The sequence below is a fragment of the Neofelis nebulosa genome, chromosome 13 (genome assembly GCF_028018385.1).
Source record: "Neofelis nebulosa isolate mNeoNeb1 chromosome 13, mNeoNeb1.pri, whole genome shotgun sequence".
Lineage (NCBI taxonomy): Eukaryota > Metazoa > Chordata > Mammalia > Carnivora > Felidae > Neofelis > Neofelis nebulosa.
Window position 1 is genome coordinate 80,798,159 of NC_080794.1, and position 21,281 is coordinate 80,819,439.

The following is a 21,281-nucleotide window of genomic DNA, read 5'->3' on the forward strand; positions in this document are numbered from 1 at the left end:
CTAGACTTAGGGCAGTCTCTAGTTCTCTTTCCTTCTCTCTCTCTCTTTTTAAAGAACCTAGGAATCCTGGGTTAGAGGTCAACACCATCTGTTAGCTACACGGCAGTCAAGAGCCCAGTTAGACTTCCACAGAGGGATCTTTGAAGCTTCGAGCCAAAGAGCAAGCCCGTCCCACCGCAGCGGTCACTTGCCAAACCATCCCCCTCGCTAAGCACTTTCGCAAGGTGTTCTAAAGAAGAACATCTTCCATTTGTAGAAATCCGCCTCTGTTACTCCCCCCAGTCGGGAGGTTCGTACACGGCTTACTAAACAAAGAAGCAATTCACGGACACATCATTCCTCACCGAGCAACAATGAGCAACTGGTGGAGGTCGTCCGCGGTGATGCTCTGAGGGTCATTCTTGCGCATTTCCACAAAGTCATCTTCGACCGCCTGTATCGAGAGAGGAAGCGGACTTTAAGACGACTGCTTCTGGAAAAGCGACATGCATTCCGCAGGGAAAGCGAGAGTAACACGGGCCACCGGCCCCGATTCTGAGGCCGCGGAGACCAGAAGGTAGCGGACAGAGGCGCACACGTCACACGCGGGGCTGTCGCTGCTGACGGAACCGGGGCCCGGCAAGGCAGACGTCCCGGTCGGCAGTGTGCGTGGCCTACGGGGAAGAGTGACGTCACCACAGTGGCGGAGCGAGGACCTCTGAAAACTCTCTCCCCCATTAAAGGGCACAAGAACGGGAGGAAACGATACGAAAATCTTCTTCGAGAGCTGAAAATTAACCAGAATACAGGGAGCATTTGTTCCAGAAAGACACAACACGAGGCTGTGAGTCATTTCAGCTTGCCCTATCTATCCCCTGGCCCCAGCAGCCCTGACGAGGGAACTCTCGGCCACTGCTGGAGAGGGTCCTCTCAAAGCACCACACGGGAGAACGGTCGTGGTTTGACTGGCGGTTCCCCGGGAGAACCCACCTGCGAGGTGGTCTTCATTCAGCCTGACTCGGCCGGCCCAGTGTGAACAGCCTCTTCTCCCAGGGGGCTGACCAGAAACCACCAGAAGCCATTACCGATCGTCCCGGCCGCCTCACGCGTCGGGTACTAGTCGGGGCAAATACGCGGTTAACCGAAACCCTTAAAAGAAAAACCTAGGAAATGAGAGGTTTTTTCTCCCAGAGCCCCCAGCGGACAGATCTAGCCCCATCTCCCCGGGAACGCAGAAGGCCCCGTGTGTGTACAGGGAGCGGGCTCCAGGCCATCCCCTCTGAGTAGCCTCTTCTGGGTGAGCAGAAGGAGAAGCGTAGGTCACAGTCGTGACCTGCATGGCTGAGAGCAGGAGGCCTGTCCACACAAGACCCACAGCCCTCGCTCAGACTGAGACATCGCATCTGAGGAAATTAAGTTTCTGTCCGATCACTGACTGACCGCTAAGCCACATACCAAGAGCACACTTCACAGAATTCACTCAGAAGTCGCCGAACGACACGCCACCCCCCCCCGGAGGGGGGAGCAGCCCCCAGAGCAGGGCCAGCCGACTACGTAAAACATCTGGTTTTCCAAACAAAACTGAGGAGACGGGGAAGGAAACAAGAACGTGGGGCGCCCTTCACTGGGAACAAAGAAGGCAACAAACTGTCTCTGAGGAAGCCGAAACGTCGGCCTCACCAGGCAGACTTTAAATCCGCTATCTTAAATACATTCCAACAACCAGCGGAAACCACAGACAAAGAACTCAAAGAAGGGACGAGAACGTCTCCCCAAATAAAGAACCTCAACAGAGACAAATTCTTGCACAAAAACAACCAAAATTGAAAATTCACTAGAAGCGAGGCTCCAGAGCAGCTCTGCGCCGCAGGCAGAAGAAAGTCTCTGCGAACGCGCGGGAAGGTCGGATGCGAATGTCCGGTCTGCGGAGGAGACGGTAAAAGGGAGGGGGGGGAAACGAACGAATCCTCAGCGACCCGGGGGACCCGATTCCGCGTGCGAACACTCACATACGTACGGGCGTGTCGCGGGGAGAGGAGACAGAGGGGGGCAGAAAGAAACGTAAAGGAGTAACGGTCAAAACCTCACCAAATCTTTCTTTAGTATTTGTTTCGGAGAGGGCGCGAGAGGGGGACAGGGGCTCCGAAGCGGCTCCGCGCTGACAGCACAGTGCCCGACGCGGGGCTGGGCTCCCGAAGCAAGATGGCGACCCGAGAAGTCGTACGCTCGAGCGACCGAGCCACGCCGGGTGCCCCCAAAACCCACCAAGCCTCTTCAAGACTTTCCCAACACGTGCCCCGTCCGCACACCCAAGACGCCCCTCGAAGGCCAGCTCCCGGGGCTCCTCGGGGCTCCTCGCCTAGACGCGCCCCAGCCGAGCTGTCCAGGGCCAGAGAGAGTGCCGAAGGCGCGGGGGCAAAAGGACTCCCCGTGCGCCGAGAAGCTTCTCCTCAGACCCTAGCGGGCTTGTCAGAGACCGCGGGCCCGGAAGGCAACCGGAGGAACCGGTAGAGCTGAAAGAAGTCTCTCAACGGAGAACTCCACGTCCGGCGGAAGCGGTCTCCGGGAGCGAAGCAGAAACGAAGACAGGCCCAGGGAAGCAGACCTGCCCCACGGGAGCCCGAGCGGGCTCTTCGGGCCGGAGCGGAAGGGACCCCGCACGGTGACTCGCATCCACGCAAACGTCACCGGCGAAGGTGAGCACGCAGCTAAATACCAAAAGCGGGATGCAGGTCTCTTGCCTCGGGACTTTTCTCCTCCGACTTAAAGACGAGCGCACACAGCACAAACTGTAAAAGCGCCGGCGGAGAGCCAGGCCCGAGGGTGTGACGTGCGCGACAATAAAGCACGGGGGGGGGTACCGGGAATGGGGTTACAGTCGCCGTTTGGTACACGCTGCGACGGACCCCACACACACTGGGAGCCGCAGAACCCAGGACGGCTACTAGGAAGACAAACCGTAAAAACAAAGACGACACGGAAACCGCAACTGTATACAAGGGACGATTCCTCACGACACGATACGACACGACACGACACGACACGACGCCAGAGAACGAGGGAACCAAGGGCACGGGGGACCCGCAGGCACCACAGGGCGGTCACAGGACACGGGAGTCGATGCGACGGTCCGATTCCACACGGGGAAATCCCGTGTTCTGACCCAAACCCACCTTGGTGATTTCATCAGAAATGCTGTAATCCAGGAACCGCAAGAGGGTCAGATAAATGCGGAATTTGTTGAGCACGGACGGCAGCACCGCGGCCAGGAGGCTGTTGGTGTATTCCTCCATGTTGGGCGGGGCGAGCTGCGGCTGCAGGCGGATGTGGCAGTCGGCCTGCAAGGACAAAGGGCACAGTGCTTTCCAGGCTGCCACAGGGTCTGACGGTTCGGGGGGGATGCGTCACCTTATCGGCCCCTGCACGTATCAGAAAATACTCTTTACTAATGGGGGAAGGGCATGTTGTGTTTTTGGGGGGCTTGGGGGGTTCTGAGAGCGAGCGAGCACGCACACATGCGAGCAGAGGTGAGGGGCAGAGGGAAGAGCGGACGGAGGGGGGCAGGAAGGGAGGGAGAGAGACCCGTAAGCAGGCTCCACTCCCAGAGCTCGACAAGGGGCTTGATCCTATAACCCTGGGATCGTGACCTGAGCCAAAATCGAGAGGCGGACGCTAAACTGACAGAGCCACCAAGGCGCCCTGGGAGGGGTGGGGGTGTCACTTCCTAACACTGATTTACAAGCACGATGATTACCTCAGCAATACTCACTGGAGTTAGCCTTTGTTTGGTTACTTTTATTTCCTTAACAGTATAAGTATCAGTAAAAAGGGTATCAGTATAAAAAGGGAGCCCACCTCTAAAAAGCAGCCAATTAAAATGTTTTAGAGGTTTCCTCATCCTGGAATAGGTACTGTTTCTTACTGATCTGCATTTCTAAAAACCACATAACGTAACACTTTCCCAAAGAAAACTTACTCCTGGGCTATTTCATTCTTTTTTTTTTTTTTTTTTTTTTAATTTTTTTTTCAACGTTTATTTATTTTTGGGACAGAGAGAGACAGAGCATGAACGGGGGAGGGGCAGAGAGAGAGGGAGACACAGAATGGGAAACAGGCTCCAGGCTCCGAGCCATCGGCCCAGAGCCTGACACGGGGCTCGAACTCACGGACCGCGAGATCGTGACCTGGCTGAAGTCGGACGCTTAACCGACTGCGCCACCCAGGCGCCCCTGGGCTATTTCATTCTTACCCAGAGGCAATTTCTCGTAAGTCACAAGTGAACATTAGTTTCCAGAGAAACGACATACCTTTTAAGCAACTGGGCATACTTTTCAGCATTAAAAGATTCAAAATTAAAAGCTCTCTTCAGAAATCACGCTGATGATTTACCACAGCATTCCACCATAAGGCACAAAACTAATTACCACGTCATTAGGAACATTTTAAAAGCAACTCTAAAATACTTCTCACAGTAGACGACAGAAGACAGAAGACAGAAAACAATGGGATCGAGGCAGCAAGAACAAAGGTCTAGATGTTAATCAGGCAATTTACAGACAGCTTCTCCTCTCCAGGCCTGGATGTGGGAGTTTCGGCTACCAAAAGCTTTCCCTTGCTTGTGTTGTGATCTGCCGATGCCCAGTTCTTCGGAGAGGTTTTCATCCCCCAGGCAGGAACAAAATAACCAGTTCTCTCACTGACAATCAGCAGCCACAATTGTGAAACAAATTTAACTTACCAATAATAATAAGCAGTACCGAGAAAGAAAACAAAAATACAAATCCCATTCCAATGTAACCTCCCTCCATCTCAGAATGACTCCTCTTACCGGGAGGAGTGATCTCCCCTCCGAAGTGATAAAAACATTAATATTGCAGGGGAACTCCATGTGGTGGTAACTGAAGTCATAATCCACTTTCTGCCAAGTTATTAGGTTGCTCAGGGCAGTCACATTATGAACACCTAGAAAATTAAAAAAAATAATTTTTTGGTCATTTGATTTTAATCACCTAAAACTGGTTTTATGGACGCTGATTTTAAGACGTGAGGTTTCTACCTCTATAAAAAAAAGCGTCTGGGGCACCGTTCAACTAAATGTTCACTACGTTAACAGACACCACAGGCAATGCCGGGCAAACGTATTCTGGGGCCAAGATCCCCCACATCTACTCCAGCACCTGGCGTGCAACCGGGCCTAAGACAGGTTCCCAGTAAGCACGATCACTGTGTGTGGTGTCACAGGTCTGAAACAACAGAACTAAAACTATTTTATGCAGAGAAAGGAGGTGGCTGAATTTCAGTGACTCTTAGATTCACCTTTGCCTTAAGCAGCCCCATCCACACTGCTTGTTCTACCTTTGCCTCCTGAACCCCCACCAGCAAAGTGCCTCCTCCAACCTCAGCTGAGCACAATCTGCTTTCTTGTGATTTTATAACATGTTCTGTGACTGAGGCTAGTTCAAACCATTCAACACAGTACTTTTTTTTTCAGGGATTCTGGGAAAAATAATTTTAAATTTCACATCGGGCAGTAAAAAACGTTTTATTAGATCTTTTCTACCCTCTCCTTTTTAGCTAACAGATTACTGAAGGCAAAATCTCCTGCCTTCTCAGCTTTCAAAGAACTCCTCGCTACGTCCTTGTTCTGTCCTTGTACTATTTCCATTTCACGACACAAAACATAGCTGATGTACCCAATCTGTACCTTTACAGTACCCACAGCATGCAGATCATAGGGCAAGCCTTGACCTTAATTAAATACTTGTGAAACGGGAGTCTGCCTTTTGTTCAGTGATTCTTTCAAAAGTCCTTACCAGATCCGGCTTTCCCGGGAGGTCAGAAATGAAGGGGAGCATCCCCCGTCCATACCTGGTGTATCCAGCTGCCCCTGCTCCAGGAGAGTCTCATCGATCACAAGGGAAGTGTTGCTGGGGAGCTGGAGGAGCCCGCTGACGAGGCGGTTGGCTGCATAGTCCTTGTGGGGGATGAATCTCAAATGGTTCATGTTCTCTATAGTCATCTGCAGGCGAAAAGACTACAAAGAGACAAGTTTCACTAAGCAAGGAACGAAGTTTCCCTGTTTTAAGAAAATACACACGCGGGGTTAAACACTTGCCACATGTGTGTAAGAAAGAGCTTACCTCTGCAACCTCAGGGTGCAGTTTCATGGTTTCTTGAGCTCTCAGAAGCAAAAATAATATCTACATCTTAAATAAGAATTTCACTGATTGTATGAGCTGCTTTATTCTCAACCGTTTTGTTTGGTATTCTTAATGACTAATTTCTATTTTACCAGTGAACAAAAAAACGACAGATAATTCAGATACATTTATCAAATATTCAGGAGCTTGACTTCTTTTACCTACCACGACCACATGCTAACAAAACAGAAAATACTTATTCAAGATGGGGAGAGAAAAGTTTAATTTTCCTCTGTGTGCCTCAAGTTAAAATCACATTCGTTCATCAGGCTACCGCAGACCAGTGAACAAACAGCCCCGATAAATAAACACTGTGGAGCAAAGCGCACGGAGCGGGGACTGGGCCCCGCGGGTCGTGTACCTGCTGCACGCAGCCTCCTCGTCCCGTCTCAACACGCTTCAGTATCCGTTAGACCACATGCAGCCTCTCCTCCATCTCCCCGAGCCCACCAACACCCTCTGCACCCTGCTTCCACTCCAACCCCTCCTCCTGCTCCAGCCTCAGAAAAGGTAGGCGTGGATGGGGTGGAGACTGGGGTTGGGGAGAAGGGTGCTGAGGAAGAGAGAAACTTTCCGAGTTCAGAGGATTACGGTATGCTGGCTCGGTGACTCAAAGAAAACGCGCAGGGGGCTGGAGCACCAAAGATGGAAGCAAACAAGCCCTGAAGAAGCAGAGTCTGTCATTCACAAGGTGGCACAGAGCAAGTCTAGCTCCACGCAGGCATGAGGTCGCTATACTTAACCTGCTGTGGAAACCAAACAAGAGATGAACAAAGCAAGTGTTCAGGAAGAGTTTGGTGCTGGACATAAACATAAGAGGAACAGTACGGAGTGGGATATGGTAGCGATAAAAGAGTAAAACCCGCAAACCCACTACAAAGTGATGCAAAATAAGAAGGAACCAAGAGGAAATCCCTTACCACTCTCACACCTTGAGTACCCAGCACAGACACCTTACAAAATACAATTCGTGCTTAGTATGTGCTCAGACTTCACCTCCTCCCCTTCTCCCCAGAACTCATTCTGCACCAGCCACACCGGCCTGTACTGGGCCTCCAACGTGCCAGGCACACTGCTGCCTCTCTCTGCCCAGGATGGACACCCTCCACCCCCGACAGAGCATCTGACTTGCTCCCACACTCGACCAAGTGTCTCCCTGAATTCCCTGAAGGCGGGACCTTCCCTGACCACTCGGATTACATTAGCAACTCCACCCTGGCCCAGCGCCCCCAAGACCCTTTCTCCTGGGCCATTACTGTTCTCCAGGGCACTTCAATGACATACTACATGCTTACTTAGTATCTACTGGTGTTCTACTACAATCTAAAATCTGACCGGTTCAGTAATTCCCAAAGTGTGGTCTAGGGAACTGCCTGGGAGTTGCTGACACCCTTTTATGAGTCCACGAGGTCAAAATCACACATAGATGAAAGATCCATTCAACGTGCAAGAGAGACCAATGAATTTACTGTAGTGGAGAATGCAAGTTCACGGATGAGATTACAGATCCCACACCTGCAACCATCCTTCAAGAGAATATCCCGTAGGCAGTTTTGGTCTAGTATCAAAGAATATCCACAGGTATCCGAAAAGGCTATGAAAACAGTCCTTCCTTGGCCAACTACTTTTCTGTAAGGAGCCAGCTTTCTTTCATATACTTCAATCAAAGTGTCCTATTACAATAGACTGAATGCAGAAGCAGATTTGACAACCCAGCGATCTACTAATCCAGATATTAAAGAGACTGGCAAAAAACTATGTCACTCTTATCGCTAACGGTTTTTGGTGTGAGAAAATAGCTATAGTTACAAAAATATTTTATGTTCCTATGTAACTGATTTATTTTTGTGAATTAGTATTTTAGCTTTTGATTTCTACTATGGTAAACTGATGACAAAAGCAACCCAAATAAATTACACCTCTTTGAGTCCTCAATAATTTAAGAGTGCAAAGTGAGTCAAGGAGTGTGAGAAATGCTGGTCTATTTGGTCTACTGCTGCTTCCTGAGGGCCCAGAAGAGCGCTGACACTCGCCCTCAGCGAGCACAGTTAAACAAGCGGTCAGCACTGCTGGTCACACCACTACTCAGAAGCAACTCCCTCGTTCCCCACGGTGACGCTCGTTCTAGATGCCCTGGCAAACGAAGGCAGCTCGACTTTGCAAGCAAGAATTAAAACTGGGGCAATGGAGATAAAGATCTTTATTACCTCAGCTAAATGAATTATGCTCCTGTAATTTAGGTTCACTTAAAGATTTAAGATTTTTAACGTACACAAAGGATACCAAACTGTACAAACAGGCATCGACTGAGAGTACAATTTTAAGGAAGCTCCCTGCAATCGTGCTGTTAGATTTGCAGAAATATATGCTAAGGCAATAACAGAAAAGTGAAATGTTGAGGGGTGAATAGGTTTTAAATTCTGGAACTTAGCAGGCTTTGTTTCCCCTGAGTAAGATCTATTATAATCTCAAAGTTAAATACTTGGGTTGAATGAAAGACAATTAGATAAATTTTTCAAGTCTGCTTAGGTTTATAATAAATATTTATATTGATCTTACTGCTGGAACAAGATGTTGAATAATTCGGTATAAGTGTTCTGTGAAGCTACCATTCCGCGGGCAACCACTCAAGTTAACTGTGAATTTTCCCAGTGGAAGAACATCTCTTCTTGTATATCTAGAAAAAAAAGACACCAACCAATAAGATATTCAGGTCATTTCCTGATTTCCACCAAAGAGCAAACAAAGATCAGCACGGTATTGTCATTAAAAATAAAGCAGATTAGGGGTGCCTGGGTGGCTTAGTTGGTTAAGTGTCCAACTCTTGATTTTGGCTCAGGTCATGATGTCAGAGTTGTGGGTTTGAGCCTCGTGTCCACTTCAGCATTGACCTGACTGCACGGAACCTGCTTGGGATCTCCCCTCTCTCCCCTTCTCTCGCAAGATAAATAAACTTAGAAAAAATAAATAAATAAAGCAGACTACTCTGATTGGTTCATTTATCAGAATGACAGCAATAAAAGTAGCAGGCAGAACCTAAGTGCTGATCAGGTGCTAGGGACTGTCCAGAGAGCTTAAATGCCTCATTTAGTCCCCACACACTCTAAGTAGGTCATCTTCGCTGCACAGGTGAGAAATCTGAGACAGAAATCTGAAGTAACATGCCCAGAGCTCACACAGTCAGGAAGTGGGAGAGATGGATTCAAACCTACAGTCTGGCTCCAGAATCTATGCACTCAACCATCACGTATGGCTGTCTGAAGTCATATCCAAGGAAAGATTTATTGGAGTACAAAGATGTTTACTGCAATGAAAAACTAGGAAATCTAACACGTATGGAAACAGTACAACTGTCTATAAGGAAATACATACTGTGCAGCCATTGAGAAGTTTTATGAAGAATCACAAAGGGAAAATATTTAAGATATATTCAGTGATAAAACCAAGATGTAGATCTGTGTTAAGAATGCAATGGAGTATCTGTGTAGGGATATATCCAATCCATATGCAAACAAAAAGGACAAAATGGGGACGCCTGGGTGGTCAGTTAAGTGGCTGCTTTTGGCTCAGGTCACAATCTCATGGTTGGTGGGTTCGAATCCTGTGTCTGCTCTGTGCTATCACTGCAGAGCCTGCTTCAGATCCTCTGTCTCCCTTTCTCTCTGCCCCTCCCCTGCTCTCTCAAAAATAAACAAACATTAAAAAAAAAAAAAAAAAAAAAAGATGAAATGGACATGAGCCAAGATGTGTTAACAGAGATCATTTCTGACTGGAGAGATTACAGATGACTTCCCGTTTCTTTACGCTCCTGAAACTTTGAAGACACACGTTACTTCTGAAATCAGGGAAGACACACGTACAGTGCTGTGCAAGGGAGAGGCGCTCACGTCCACAGACCAGTCAGAGGTGCACACACTGAACTGTGTGGAGCCCTGGATTGTATGAACAGAGAATGCAGGACCCAAAAAGAGTACAACAGCTCATTTTACTCATCAGCCAGGCTCTGTCTGACTGTGGCTCTTCTATTTACGGGAGACATAAACAAAAGGTTCAATGTGAAACTGAGAAAAGGAATTTGTCTGCCATCTGGTGTAACACTTGTTACACTGAACGAATAAAAACCATCTGATGATGAAGCTAATAAACTGTGACACACCAGTTAGCGGAGAAACCTTCCCGCTCTCTTCCACTTTCCACACCACCCCCAGCTGCCCTCAGCACCCCGGGACGACCGCACTTACACTGTGGAGATGAGATGTAAGATAAGGTACTCGGCGGCCAGGCTGTCTCCCAGAAGGGCGTGCGTGAGGAAACCAAGCAGCTCTGCCCGGACCGGAGACAGTTCGGACATGAAACCGGAAATGACTGGAGAGGGGAGACCACATTTAGAACACACACGCAGCTCCTCTCAAGCATCTCAGGCTAAAAAAACTAAACAAACCCTAGTGGAACAGAGCACTATGGTCCATAGACAACTAATGTAGACTTAAAATATTGGTCACTAAGTGGTGCCAATCTTCAAAATAAGACAGCCTGTAAACTTTCGTTTGCTTCATTTTAATAAAGAGGATTAACACAGAGGAAAACGGGGCAGAGAAAGGGCGATTACTAGAGAAGCTCAACCTGAGGAGCGAGGACCTGACCAACTCAGCGCCACCATGAGCACATGTCACAGGCAGCTCCCGACACACACAGGGGCTGACGGTCTGGGCCCCACGGCGTCAGCACTTACACTTACAGGTTTTGCTCTCCTCCTTGTTAAGGCAAGCAGGCAGTAAAGGATTGATGTGCTGCAACTTCTGGGCTAAAACCACATGGATTCTTGGCACTAACGAGGCAGGAGGACTGTGCACTCGCTGCTCTTCAGCCGTGTCTGTGCATTCCATTGGATCCAGGAGCGAAGAGGCATCCCTACGGAGACAGGATAAAGCTTCAATTCCCAGACACATCTCTGAAAATGAAATGAGAATTCAGGCCGAGAACGGTTCCACCTGTGTATCTCCTTAAAGAACAAAAAACAGCCCCTCACTCTAAATTGTCAGGTCACACGATTTCAGGCTAGTTAAGGACGTAGGAGGCTATGGATTTATTCTTTGAGAACAAGAACATTTTTACTCAGTGTGCTGTAGCTGCAAATAACAGAACAGAGTATGTCACTGATAAGGCTGTTTCAAAACACAGATACTTTTAAGCTATCAGCTGAGACAGAAATACTTCGCAGCAGCATCTCAGCTACTCCCAAACTGGGGTCTTTTTCTCAAAAGCCATCAGGTATCTCTTACTCAGTGTGTGGAAGATCCACTCACCTCTATCCTAATTGCTCTTCCTAAATGTATTTCCTACACGACACCTCCCTTGAAGAGTAGTCAAGCAGTGAAAATAAAGTGTGAGTTTTTCAAATTTGCCAAATAAATGAGCAGACGATAGATTTGCTCTGATATGATTGAAACAAAACACTAAAATGTTTTTAGAACTTCAGACTTTACAGGTTGCTCTAGAGTCCCCACTTCATACTGCTATCTCCCTCACACACAAGGACAATGACAACCCTTAGGTGACGCGTACTGTGTGCTGGGCAGTGTTCTTCGCTGTGCACCAACACCCTCAGCTACAGAGAGGAAACCAAGCCACTGCAGCAATTAAGCCCAAGGCTGCACAGCCAGCAAATGGCCAAACCAGGCTGCCAGCCCAGCCCAAGCGATCCGGGTCTCTCTGTACACTGCGTGGCCTCAGCAAATGAAGTAACCGATGCAGGAAAAATCATCATAACCAGAAACAGCTGAGAAAAGTAATTTGCTATACTGTTATTACGGAAATGTTATTTAAGTTCATTTAAAGTTCTTTAAAATTTTTTGTGCCTTCTTTTTTTTTTTTTTTTTTTTAACAGTGAAAAGTTCTTTCTGTGGAGAAACCAAGATCAATGTCCAATACTCAACAAAACTATCGTGTGTGTGCGGGGTGGGGGAGGGGAAGGGCGAGATGCGATTCCACTCTTCTGGCAAACTCAAAAGATAATGAGGAAGATCTGGATTTTCAGGATATATTGTTAAATGAACAGAAAGAGTATAAAGGAATACATATACTATGCCACCTTTTCCATAAGAATAAAGGGGGAATAAAATACACACGTTTCTACTTATTTTGGCCAAAACTACACGGAAGATAAAAGTGGAAAGGGAGGCTGGTTCCCTATGGAGGGTGAGGGGAACAGGGCAGGGCGATGACAGCCCTGCATTCTTTGTGTACAGCTGCAACTTTGGCAATAATGTCAATGTTTTCTAGACTTTAAAAATCAAGGGGCGCCTGGGTGGCGCAGTCGGTTAAGCGTCCGACTTCAGCCAGGTCACGATCTCGCGGTCCGTGAGTTCGAGCCCCGCGTCAGGCTCTGGGCTGATGGCTCGGAGCCTGGAGCCTGTTTCCGCTTCTGTGCCTCCCTCTCTCTCTGCCCCTCCCCCGTTCATGGTCTGTCTCTCTCTGTCCCAAAAATAAATAAAAAACGTTGAAAAAAAAAAAAATTTAAAAATCAAAACAGTTAAGGATGGAAGAAAAACTCTGAAATGAAGCACAATGGAAGCAAAGGAACGCGACCACATAAAATGAATGATGAGCAAAAGAACCAAGGGGAAGGAAAGTACCCACCCCAGTAACTCTGGACATTACACTCTGACTACAAACCCCATTCTAAAACAAGAAGAAATGGAAACAAATCTTGAACTCAAGTTATGAGGTTTGTTGTTTGCAGTGCTATGGACTACCAATTCTGCAATGACCTTCCCTGTATTGTAGGATGTATGGAGAATAATGAGAGTCAAGCTTCTTTCTGTTACAAAAGGAGTTACAAACATGGGAAGGGGGAAGGACGATCTCCGTGCTGAACTGGAACCAGAAACAGTGTGAACTCATGGTTCTGATATACAGACTTGAAGATACACAGATCTATGTGTATGTAAACGTGCATTTATTTGTACGTATACAGTGGGAATATGTGTATATATATTTCCCAGCACTGTCCACTCAAAGGGCATAGAAGCAATACCAATCCTAGTACCAAGGAGCACACAAGCACTCAGATGTAGACTTTTAAATACAATTCCTCCCTAAAAGAAACTGGTGCTCCTTGGAAATATGGCTGATAGTGCAGCTGGAGCATGGGGAGGACAAGATGAAGCTGAAACACTGTTAATGTGCCAGAAAAGAGATGTTCAAAATCGAAAAGGTCATGTCAGCAAGGACCCAAAGCCTGCTTACAATGACTCCCACTAGCAAAATGAGAAAATCTGAATCTCAAAATTATACCAGGCTAACGTCCATGCTGATATAAACGAATTACTGGAATAAACAAATGAGAGAGAAGGGAAATTGCTCTTCCAACAGAATGCCAATAAATAAATGTAGGAAGAATGACTGAAATAATAAAATCACCATCACAGTAATAACTGGTTCAAGAATCATCAATGGATATTAAAATAAGTGGATGTTATATGAGAAACCAGGTATTTATAGTCTCAACGTATCACCTTCCAAATTACTTGTTTATTACAAATTGAAAAACAGTAACTTTGTAGGACAAAAAGGCTGGCAAATGCCACCTTAACCAAGTAATCAAAATTAGTATCACCAGTAATAGGGCAACCAGACATCACATGTCTCCCGAGATGATGGCCTGAATCTAATCATGAGAAAACATCACACAAACCCAAACTGAGATATTCTACAAAATGACTAGCTTTTACTCTTCAAAAGTGTCAAGGCTCTGTGCATGTGAGGACACGGAAGACAGCCATTTGCAAACCAGGATATGAGCCCTCACTAGACACTGGATCTGGCAGCACCTTAGTCTTGGACTTCCCAGCCTCCAGAACTGTGAGCAATGAATTTCTGTTGTTAAAAAAAAAAGGCATCGAGACCAGAAAAGACAAAAGTTGAGAACTATTCCAGGTTAGTGGAACATGTGACCCTATGGATACCGTACCAGGGAAAAGAAGAAAAACAAAACAACAACAACAAAAAACAAACGCCAGAAAGAACATGACTGAGATAGCTGGGGAAATTAAGTGTGGACTGTGGGTCAGTGTATTGTGCATCCATGGCAAAGTTCTTAATTCTGATAGTTATATTCTGAATGTGTATGAGAAAGTCTTTGTTGTTAGGAAATATGAACTCAAGTATTTAGGGTATAATGTAGGCAACTTACTCTCAAGTGTTTCAGAAAAATGTATGTATGCACACAAAAATGTGTACATGTAAGAGCACAAATGAATGACAGAGCAAATGAGGCACAAGTGTCAACTGGTAAATCTGGGCATAGGGAGAAAGTTCTTTATAACTATCTTCCAACTTTTCTGCAAGTTTGAAATTATATCAAAATAAAGTTCCCCCAAAAAGAGCAAACAGACTCACCTTTCGTCATTATTCAGTGTACTTAGCACAGGATCCACAGACAGAATGCCATATAACTCAAGAACATCGTTTACTTTGAAACAATCCCAGTCTTCGTAGACCTAACAGGAGGAAACCACACAAAATCATGTTGTTAGCACTAACCAACACCAAAAAATCATAAAATACAGGAAAGGGACCTTAAGGCAACTCCTTTATTTCATCAATTGAAACCAAGAGAGGTAAAGTACTCGCCTGAAGTCATTCTCCTAGTTAGCAATTAACAATTAAAACACAGGACTCCTGACTCCCAGACCATGATCTGTTTTCAATATACCACACTGCTGTGAAAAAAAGGGCTTTCCCGAAGAATGATGGCCAACTAAACGAGAAACATGCATTATATAACTCAAAATCCATTAGGTATACCAAGGGAAGGGGGAAAAAAACCAGAATGATTAACTTTGGACTTATTCACACACCAGGTACCATTAGGAGGATTAACACTAACTCAGGCCATGAGGTTTTTCACAATAAAACAAACTTTCAAAGTTGTCTGTCTTTAATGGACTTTAGTAACTGGCAAAGCCTCCTACTGGGGAGACCTAACTGAAGCATGGCAGGAAAGCTGTCCTAACTCTGGTCCCTGTGTTACATAACTGAAGTGCCACTGAAGTTAAAACCACAAAATATGAGAATGGAAATTCTCAAGATCATTTCTGAAACTTCAAAAAAACCAGGGTAAGCAAGACTGGAAAACAAACTACCAATAGATTTGCTGCCTTCTATTTTATTTTAAATTCAAATGAGAAATGGATTTTGGGGCGAGAATGTTGAAAATGAAGTCATTATTAGGAAGATGGAAATGACTGAGGAAGGCAGCAGACATGAATTAAAAAACTGCTCCACTTCTGTGTTCGAATATTCTTCAATTCTTTCAGAATGCTGTGGTGGGCAGAACATGGCCTCCCAAAGAGGTCCACATCCTAATCCCTGAAATCTGTGAATGTGTTACCTTGCAAGCAAAAGGAATGTGTGTAAATTAAAGACCCTGCAATGAGGAGATTATCCTGGATTATCTGACTGGACCCAAATGTAATCATGAAGGCCCTTAAAACTGGAGAATCTCTCCTACCAACAGTCTGAGGGAGATGTGACTATGCAAAAATGGTTAGAGAGAGGCATGGCTGCTGGCTTAGAAGATGGTAGAAGGGGTCCCAAGCCAAGGAATGTGAGCACTTCTAGAAGCTAGAAAAACAGTCTTCCCGGAGCATCTATAAAGGAATGCAGCCCTAAGGACTGCATATTATTCTCAGTGAGATCCATGTTGGACTTCTGACCTAAAGCCTATAAAATGATACATTTTTGTTGTTATTAAAAGCTACTGAAGTTGTATTTGCTGCAGCAGCCACAGGAAACAAACACAATGCTAAGAGCACTCCATGTCGACTTCTGAGACACATAGCACATCTGTATCCACATGGGGTCTATAAAGGGTTTAGTACCTTCACAAGGCATGCAGGGCCCTTCTCCCCTGGCAGTGGAAAATTCAGGTCAAAAGGAGAAGAGAAGTTCAAGAAGTTCAGCTGTTGCCCAGTAGAAGCTTCAGTTTCTAAACGTTTTGGCTCTCCACACCACTGAAGACCACCAACACTGCCTAAATTCAAAGAACAACACTGCACTTAAGTCATTTTTAAGGCTTCCCAGAGATAAAGAACATTCCAAAAAGCCTCTCAAGTTTGATATAAATGGTGCTGCTGAACTCACAAACTTCAAGTTGTTACGGTTCTTAAATAACATATGCTAACAAAACCTACTATCTGACCTAAAAGAACAAAGATTATTATGAAGATCTGCAAATTTTAATTTCTTCCCTACAATAAGATGGCAAAAAATTCCCATCAAATCTCAAGTATTTTAAAAGTTAACATTTAATAGTTACTTTGAAATCTTTAAGAAATACATGGTTTACAGACAACAAACCCACCTTGGTAGAACTTTTTTCTACTTATTAAGCAGAATAAAACCACATAATAGCAATATATTCATTTACCACATATTTATTAGCATCCATTATGTACTAGGAATCAGACCAGTTGTTGGGGATACAAAGATGATTAAAAAGTACCCTCTTATCTCTGAAGCAGTCCCAGCCTAGGGTTTATAACTAATTAGAATCAACAGATAGTCAGCCACACCATAAAGTATTGGTCAGCAATAAAAAAATAAAAAGGAATAAATTACTGATACCTGCAACAACTTGGATGGATCTCAAGGAAATTGTGAATGAAAAAAGCCAATCCACAAAGTTTACGTAATGTTTGATTGCATTTATGTAACCTTTTTTTTTTTTTTTTTTTTTTTTAGGGTTAATGCTAGGCTGGAATCTTTTTTTTTTTTAAATTGAAGTGTACCTGACTACATATGGTCATGCAGTAACAGAAGCATAAAGAATGAGTTAGTGTTTGCCAGGGGTTAGGAATCTGTGGGGAGGGGAGAGGCAGGAAAGGGGTGAGTATGCTCTACAAGGCAACTTGAGAGATGGCGGGCAAGGAACTGCTCTGGATCTTGACCGTGGTACTGGGCCCATGAATCTATCTACATGTGACCAAACTGCCCAGAACTAAATACACACACACACACACAAATAATGCATATAAGAAATGTGAATATAAGGTCAATGGGTGGTATTAATGACCATTTCCTGTTTATGATATTTTATAGATGTTATCAGGGGAAACTGGGTCAAGGATATACAGGCTCTCTCTCTATTATTTCTTACAACTGCTATGTGGTCTACGCTTATCTCAAAGAAAGTTTAAAAATATATGTAGCTTGACAGATTACCCAGAAACCAACAAACAAGTTTTACATAAATAATACACTCAAATGCATTAAAAAAAACCCCTACAGTATGACATTCAAACAAAAGGCAAAAAACAGAAGAGAGCATCAACTGCTTAGACAATAAGAGAATTACTATGTCCTGGATTCTAAGGTTACTTATTGTTATGCTACACCATTAATTTATACTGTTTGGGGGGGTGGTGTGGAGAAAAAGAATAACCACATTTGTATAGATTTACTATTAAACATTCTAATTTTAAGAACATTAAAATCTGCCTTGGCTTTAAGGAAATACAGTAATATGAACTTACTAAGTAGGAAAACATGGGTAAGTGAAATTCATTACTAATTCTTTGTTTACCATTCTCAGCCCAATCTTACAGAAGCCCACTGACGAGACAGACTTGTTTGACCTCCTCTCCCTTCAACTTGCCCTCTGATGAAGGTGCTCAAGCTCAATGACTGGACAGAAAAGGAGGAAAGACAAACTTCTCTACCTGCCACAATAAAGAATACTCCTAAAAACCGTCATCGGTGAGATCGAGAATGAACTATGCCAATCCTGAAATGGTCTCATCTCTTAGGGCACTGCCCCTTTTGTTCTCCCTGTGTTAACGAGAATTCACTGGGTTTTCAGCACATTTCGAGATAAACCACTACAAACATGTATAAATATAATTCTGCCTATCCCGAGGGCTTTCTGCTCTCAAGCTGAGGACTAAGTCATCTCATGTGCCACAATTTCAGGTTTTCTGCTGGTGTTCTCAATCTCACTAACTTAAAATACCACTATCTCAAAAGGAAAATAAGAAAGGATGTTTTCAGATATGAAAAAAACATTTTCAGGATAAAGTACTATGCTTCCGTATTACTTATGAGCAGAGATAAAAACCAGTATGAAGAATGAGCAAAGGCCTTTCTTGACTAACCACCTGAAGACCCTTACAAACTAATAGGCGAGCAGACACTTTTCACTAAGTGATGCCTAACTAGTTATGAAACAGTCTGACCAAAAGTACTGCAGAATCTCTCAAAACCATCTATAATTGCGATAAACTTGAAAGTGAGGTTGTCCCATCACTGCCAGCTCCTAAATCTAGAGCTGCATCACACGACAATTCACTCTGAAACCGAATCTGAGAGAGAAGTCTACAGAAAGCCCGCTGGCACACAATACCTGCTTGCCTGGCACCCGCATGCTGGTCTTTCTGTTTGCTGGGCTGTAGGTCCATATCTTCATCATCTTCATAACTCCTCTTGTGACGACTGGGGGTGTAGGACGTTGAAGGACTGACTCGAGCTTGGTTTGCATTAACATAGGCGTTAAATAAGTTAAGAAAAGTCCACCATGAAATGAGGAATATCCTAAGGTATGCTAATTACAGGACCAATAAAAGATTACTAGTTTGGCAATTTGGTTAAAATTAAAACATTCTTTTAAAAGAAGACTAGACTTCCAGTTTTGATTATGAAGGTAGCAACTTAACCTCATGCCCCCAACCCCTGCTATAAAGAAGTGTAAAACTAGGCAAAAGACACAAGGCAATGATTTCTAGTCACTGTAAGGGAGCATAAGGTTATAATCCTTGAATAAGAAAACATAGCGGATAAACTCCACATTCTTCCCAGCTTTCTCTTGGAACACTGCCCAAATTGCAACAAAGAGAAGTAAAGGCCCTGCCCTTGCTAAGTAGAGCCTGCTTTGGATTCTGTCTGCTTCTCTCTCTGCCCCTCCACCCCTCACGCTCTGTCTCTCTCAAAAATAAACATTAAAAAAAAATTTAAAAATCACTAAAAACAGGGTGCCTGGATGGCTCAGTCTTAAGGTTAAGGTTAAGCATCTGACTTCGGCTCAAGTCATGATCTCGCGGTTTGTGAGTTCGAGCCCCGCGTTGGGCTGTGCTGACAGCTCAGAGCCTGGAGCCTGCTTCGGATTCTGTATCTCTCCATCTCTCGGCCCCTCCCCTGCTCATGCTCTGTGTGTCTCTCTCAATAATAAATAAATGTTAAAAAAAAATTTTTTTTTAAATCACTAATAATAAACACAGAGATGACTCAGATATTAGAATTCACAGACAAGGACACTAAAGGGCAATTATAAAATTCACAATTTTAAAAGCAAAGATGAGATGAGTCAAAGATGAGGAATGTTAGCAGAGAAATGGAAACAAAAAAAAAAAGAAAAATGAAGAAGTGAAAAATAAGATACCTGAAATAAAAATAAAAACAAAAACAAAAGTCTCCCAGAAGCCCAGTCACCAGGAGGACAGTAACAAAGAATCTAATGACCATGTGCGTGGATCCTCAGAAAATGACACAATGATGAGAGACTGGACAAACATTGGGAGAAATAAAGGCCGAAACCTGCAAAGTACCAGTCCACAGATCCAAAATCTCAAAAATACCCAAGCAAGATAAATACAAAAATACACACATCACAGTCAAACTGCTGAAAACCACAGACAAAGAGAGAACATTAGAAGCAGCCAGAGGAAAATCAGAGACATTACACACAGGAATACAGTAAGATGATGGCTATCCTTGCATCAAAAAAGCAATGGAGGCCAGAAGACAGTGGACAATACCACCAGAGCACTGGGGAGGGAAAACAGCTATCAATCAAGAATTCTATATCCAGCGAAAACATCTTTCAAAAATATAGGTGAAATAAAGACATTTTCAGTTGAACCAAAGCTGAGAAAATGCATTCATCACCAACAGATGTGTACTTTAAAAAAAAAAAAAGCTTAGGAAAATGACTCTATATAAAAGCAAAAAGAACAGGGGTATCTGGGTGGCTTAGTCAGTTAAGCCTGTTTGGGATTCTCTCTGTCCCTCCCTTGCTCAAGCTCTCTTAAAATAAATAAACTTAGGGGTGCCTGGGTGGCTCAGTTGGACTTCGGCTCAGGTCATGATCTCGCGGTCCGTGAGTTCGAGCCCCGCGTCGGACTCCGTGCTGACAGCTCAGAGCCTGGAGCCTGTTTCAGATTCTGTGTCTCCCTCTCTCTGACCCTCCCCTGTTCATGCTCTGCCTCTCCCTGTCTCAAAAGTAAAAAATAAAATGTAAAAAAACAAAAAACAAAAAACAAAACAAAAAAAAACTTAAAAAAGAACAAAGGGAGCTAGAAATGATACATACACACAAAAATACATAAAAGACATTTTTCTCATTAAAAAAAAAATTTTTAACATTTATTCAATTTTGACAGAGAGTGCGTGAGCAGGGAAGGGGCAGACAGAGGGGGAGACACAGGATCCAAAGCAGGCTCCAGGCTCTGAGCTGTAGAGCTCGACACGAGTTCGAATTCATGAACTGTGAGATCATGACCTGAGCTGAAGTCAGATGCTCAACCGACAGAGCCACCCAGGCGCCCCATCCTCATTTCTTAATTTACAAAGAAGCCAAATGTTTAAATCAAACACGGTAATATATTGGGGGCTCTACAATTTAAGTACAAATCAAGTGTTATGGCAGCAGCACTAAGTATGAAGTGGATGAATGCAAGTACACTATTGTAAAGATCAAGGAACAAAGAAGAAACCACAAGGGAAATTAGAAAATATCTGAGTTGAATGATAGTGAAAACAACAAATCAAAATCTGTGGAATGCAATTAAAGCAGTGATTATAGAGAAATGTATAGCCTTAAATGTTAATATTAGAAATAAAAGATTTGAAATTAATGATCTGAGCATCCACTTTGAGAAGTGAGAGAAAAATTAAAACCAAACTATCATAAAAGGAAACAAGAACAGAAGTCAATGAGATAGAAAACAGAAAATTAAACAAACCACTGACACTGACCAAGAATAAAAGAAAAATTAATTAGTATTACTAGAAATGAAAAGAGATCATTGCTAGATATGCCCCAGACAT

At 44.4% G+C, this 21,281-nt stretch overlaps 1 protein-coding gene across 2 annotated transcripts in view; it reads right to left on the reverse strand.

The window, feature by feature from the left end:
* MCMBP (minichromosome maintenance complex binding protein) overlaps window positions 1–21,281 on the reverse strand; it is a 49,244-nt gene that overhangs the window by 1,900 nt on the left and 26,063 nt on the right. The window contains exons 6-15 of one of the 2 annotated variants that reach the window (XM_058697950.1): window positions 18,583–18,727; window positions 16,064–16,215; window positions 14,580–14,680; window positions 10,918–11,090; window positions 10,421–10,544; window positions 8,739–8,856; window positions 5,848–6,013; window positions 4,808–4,941; window positions 3,153–3,317; window positions 345–433 (exon numbers count right to left, since the gene is read on the reverse strand). In XM_058697950.1, the coding sequence (XP_058553933.1) occupies window positions 345–433; window positions 3,153–3,317; window positions 4,808–4,941; window positions 5,848–6,013; window positions 8,739–8,856; window positions 10,421–10,544; window positions 10,918–11,090; window positions 14,580–14,680; window positions 16,064–16,215; window positions 18,583–18,727 (1,367 nt within the window). Of the gene's footprint in view, window positions 1–344; window positions 434–3,152; window positions 3,318–4,807; window positions 4,942–5,847; window positions 6,014–8,738; window positions 8,857–10,420; window positions 10,545–10,911; window positions 11,091–14,579; window positions 14,681–16,063; window positions 16,216–18,582; window positions 18,728–21,281 lie in introns of both variants that reach the window. The other variant, XM_058697949.1, reaches the window with a different exon arrangement.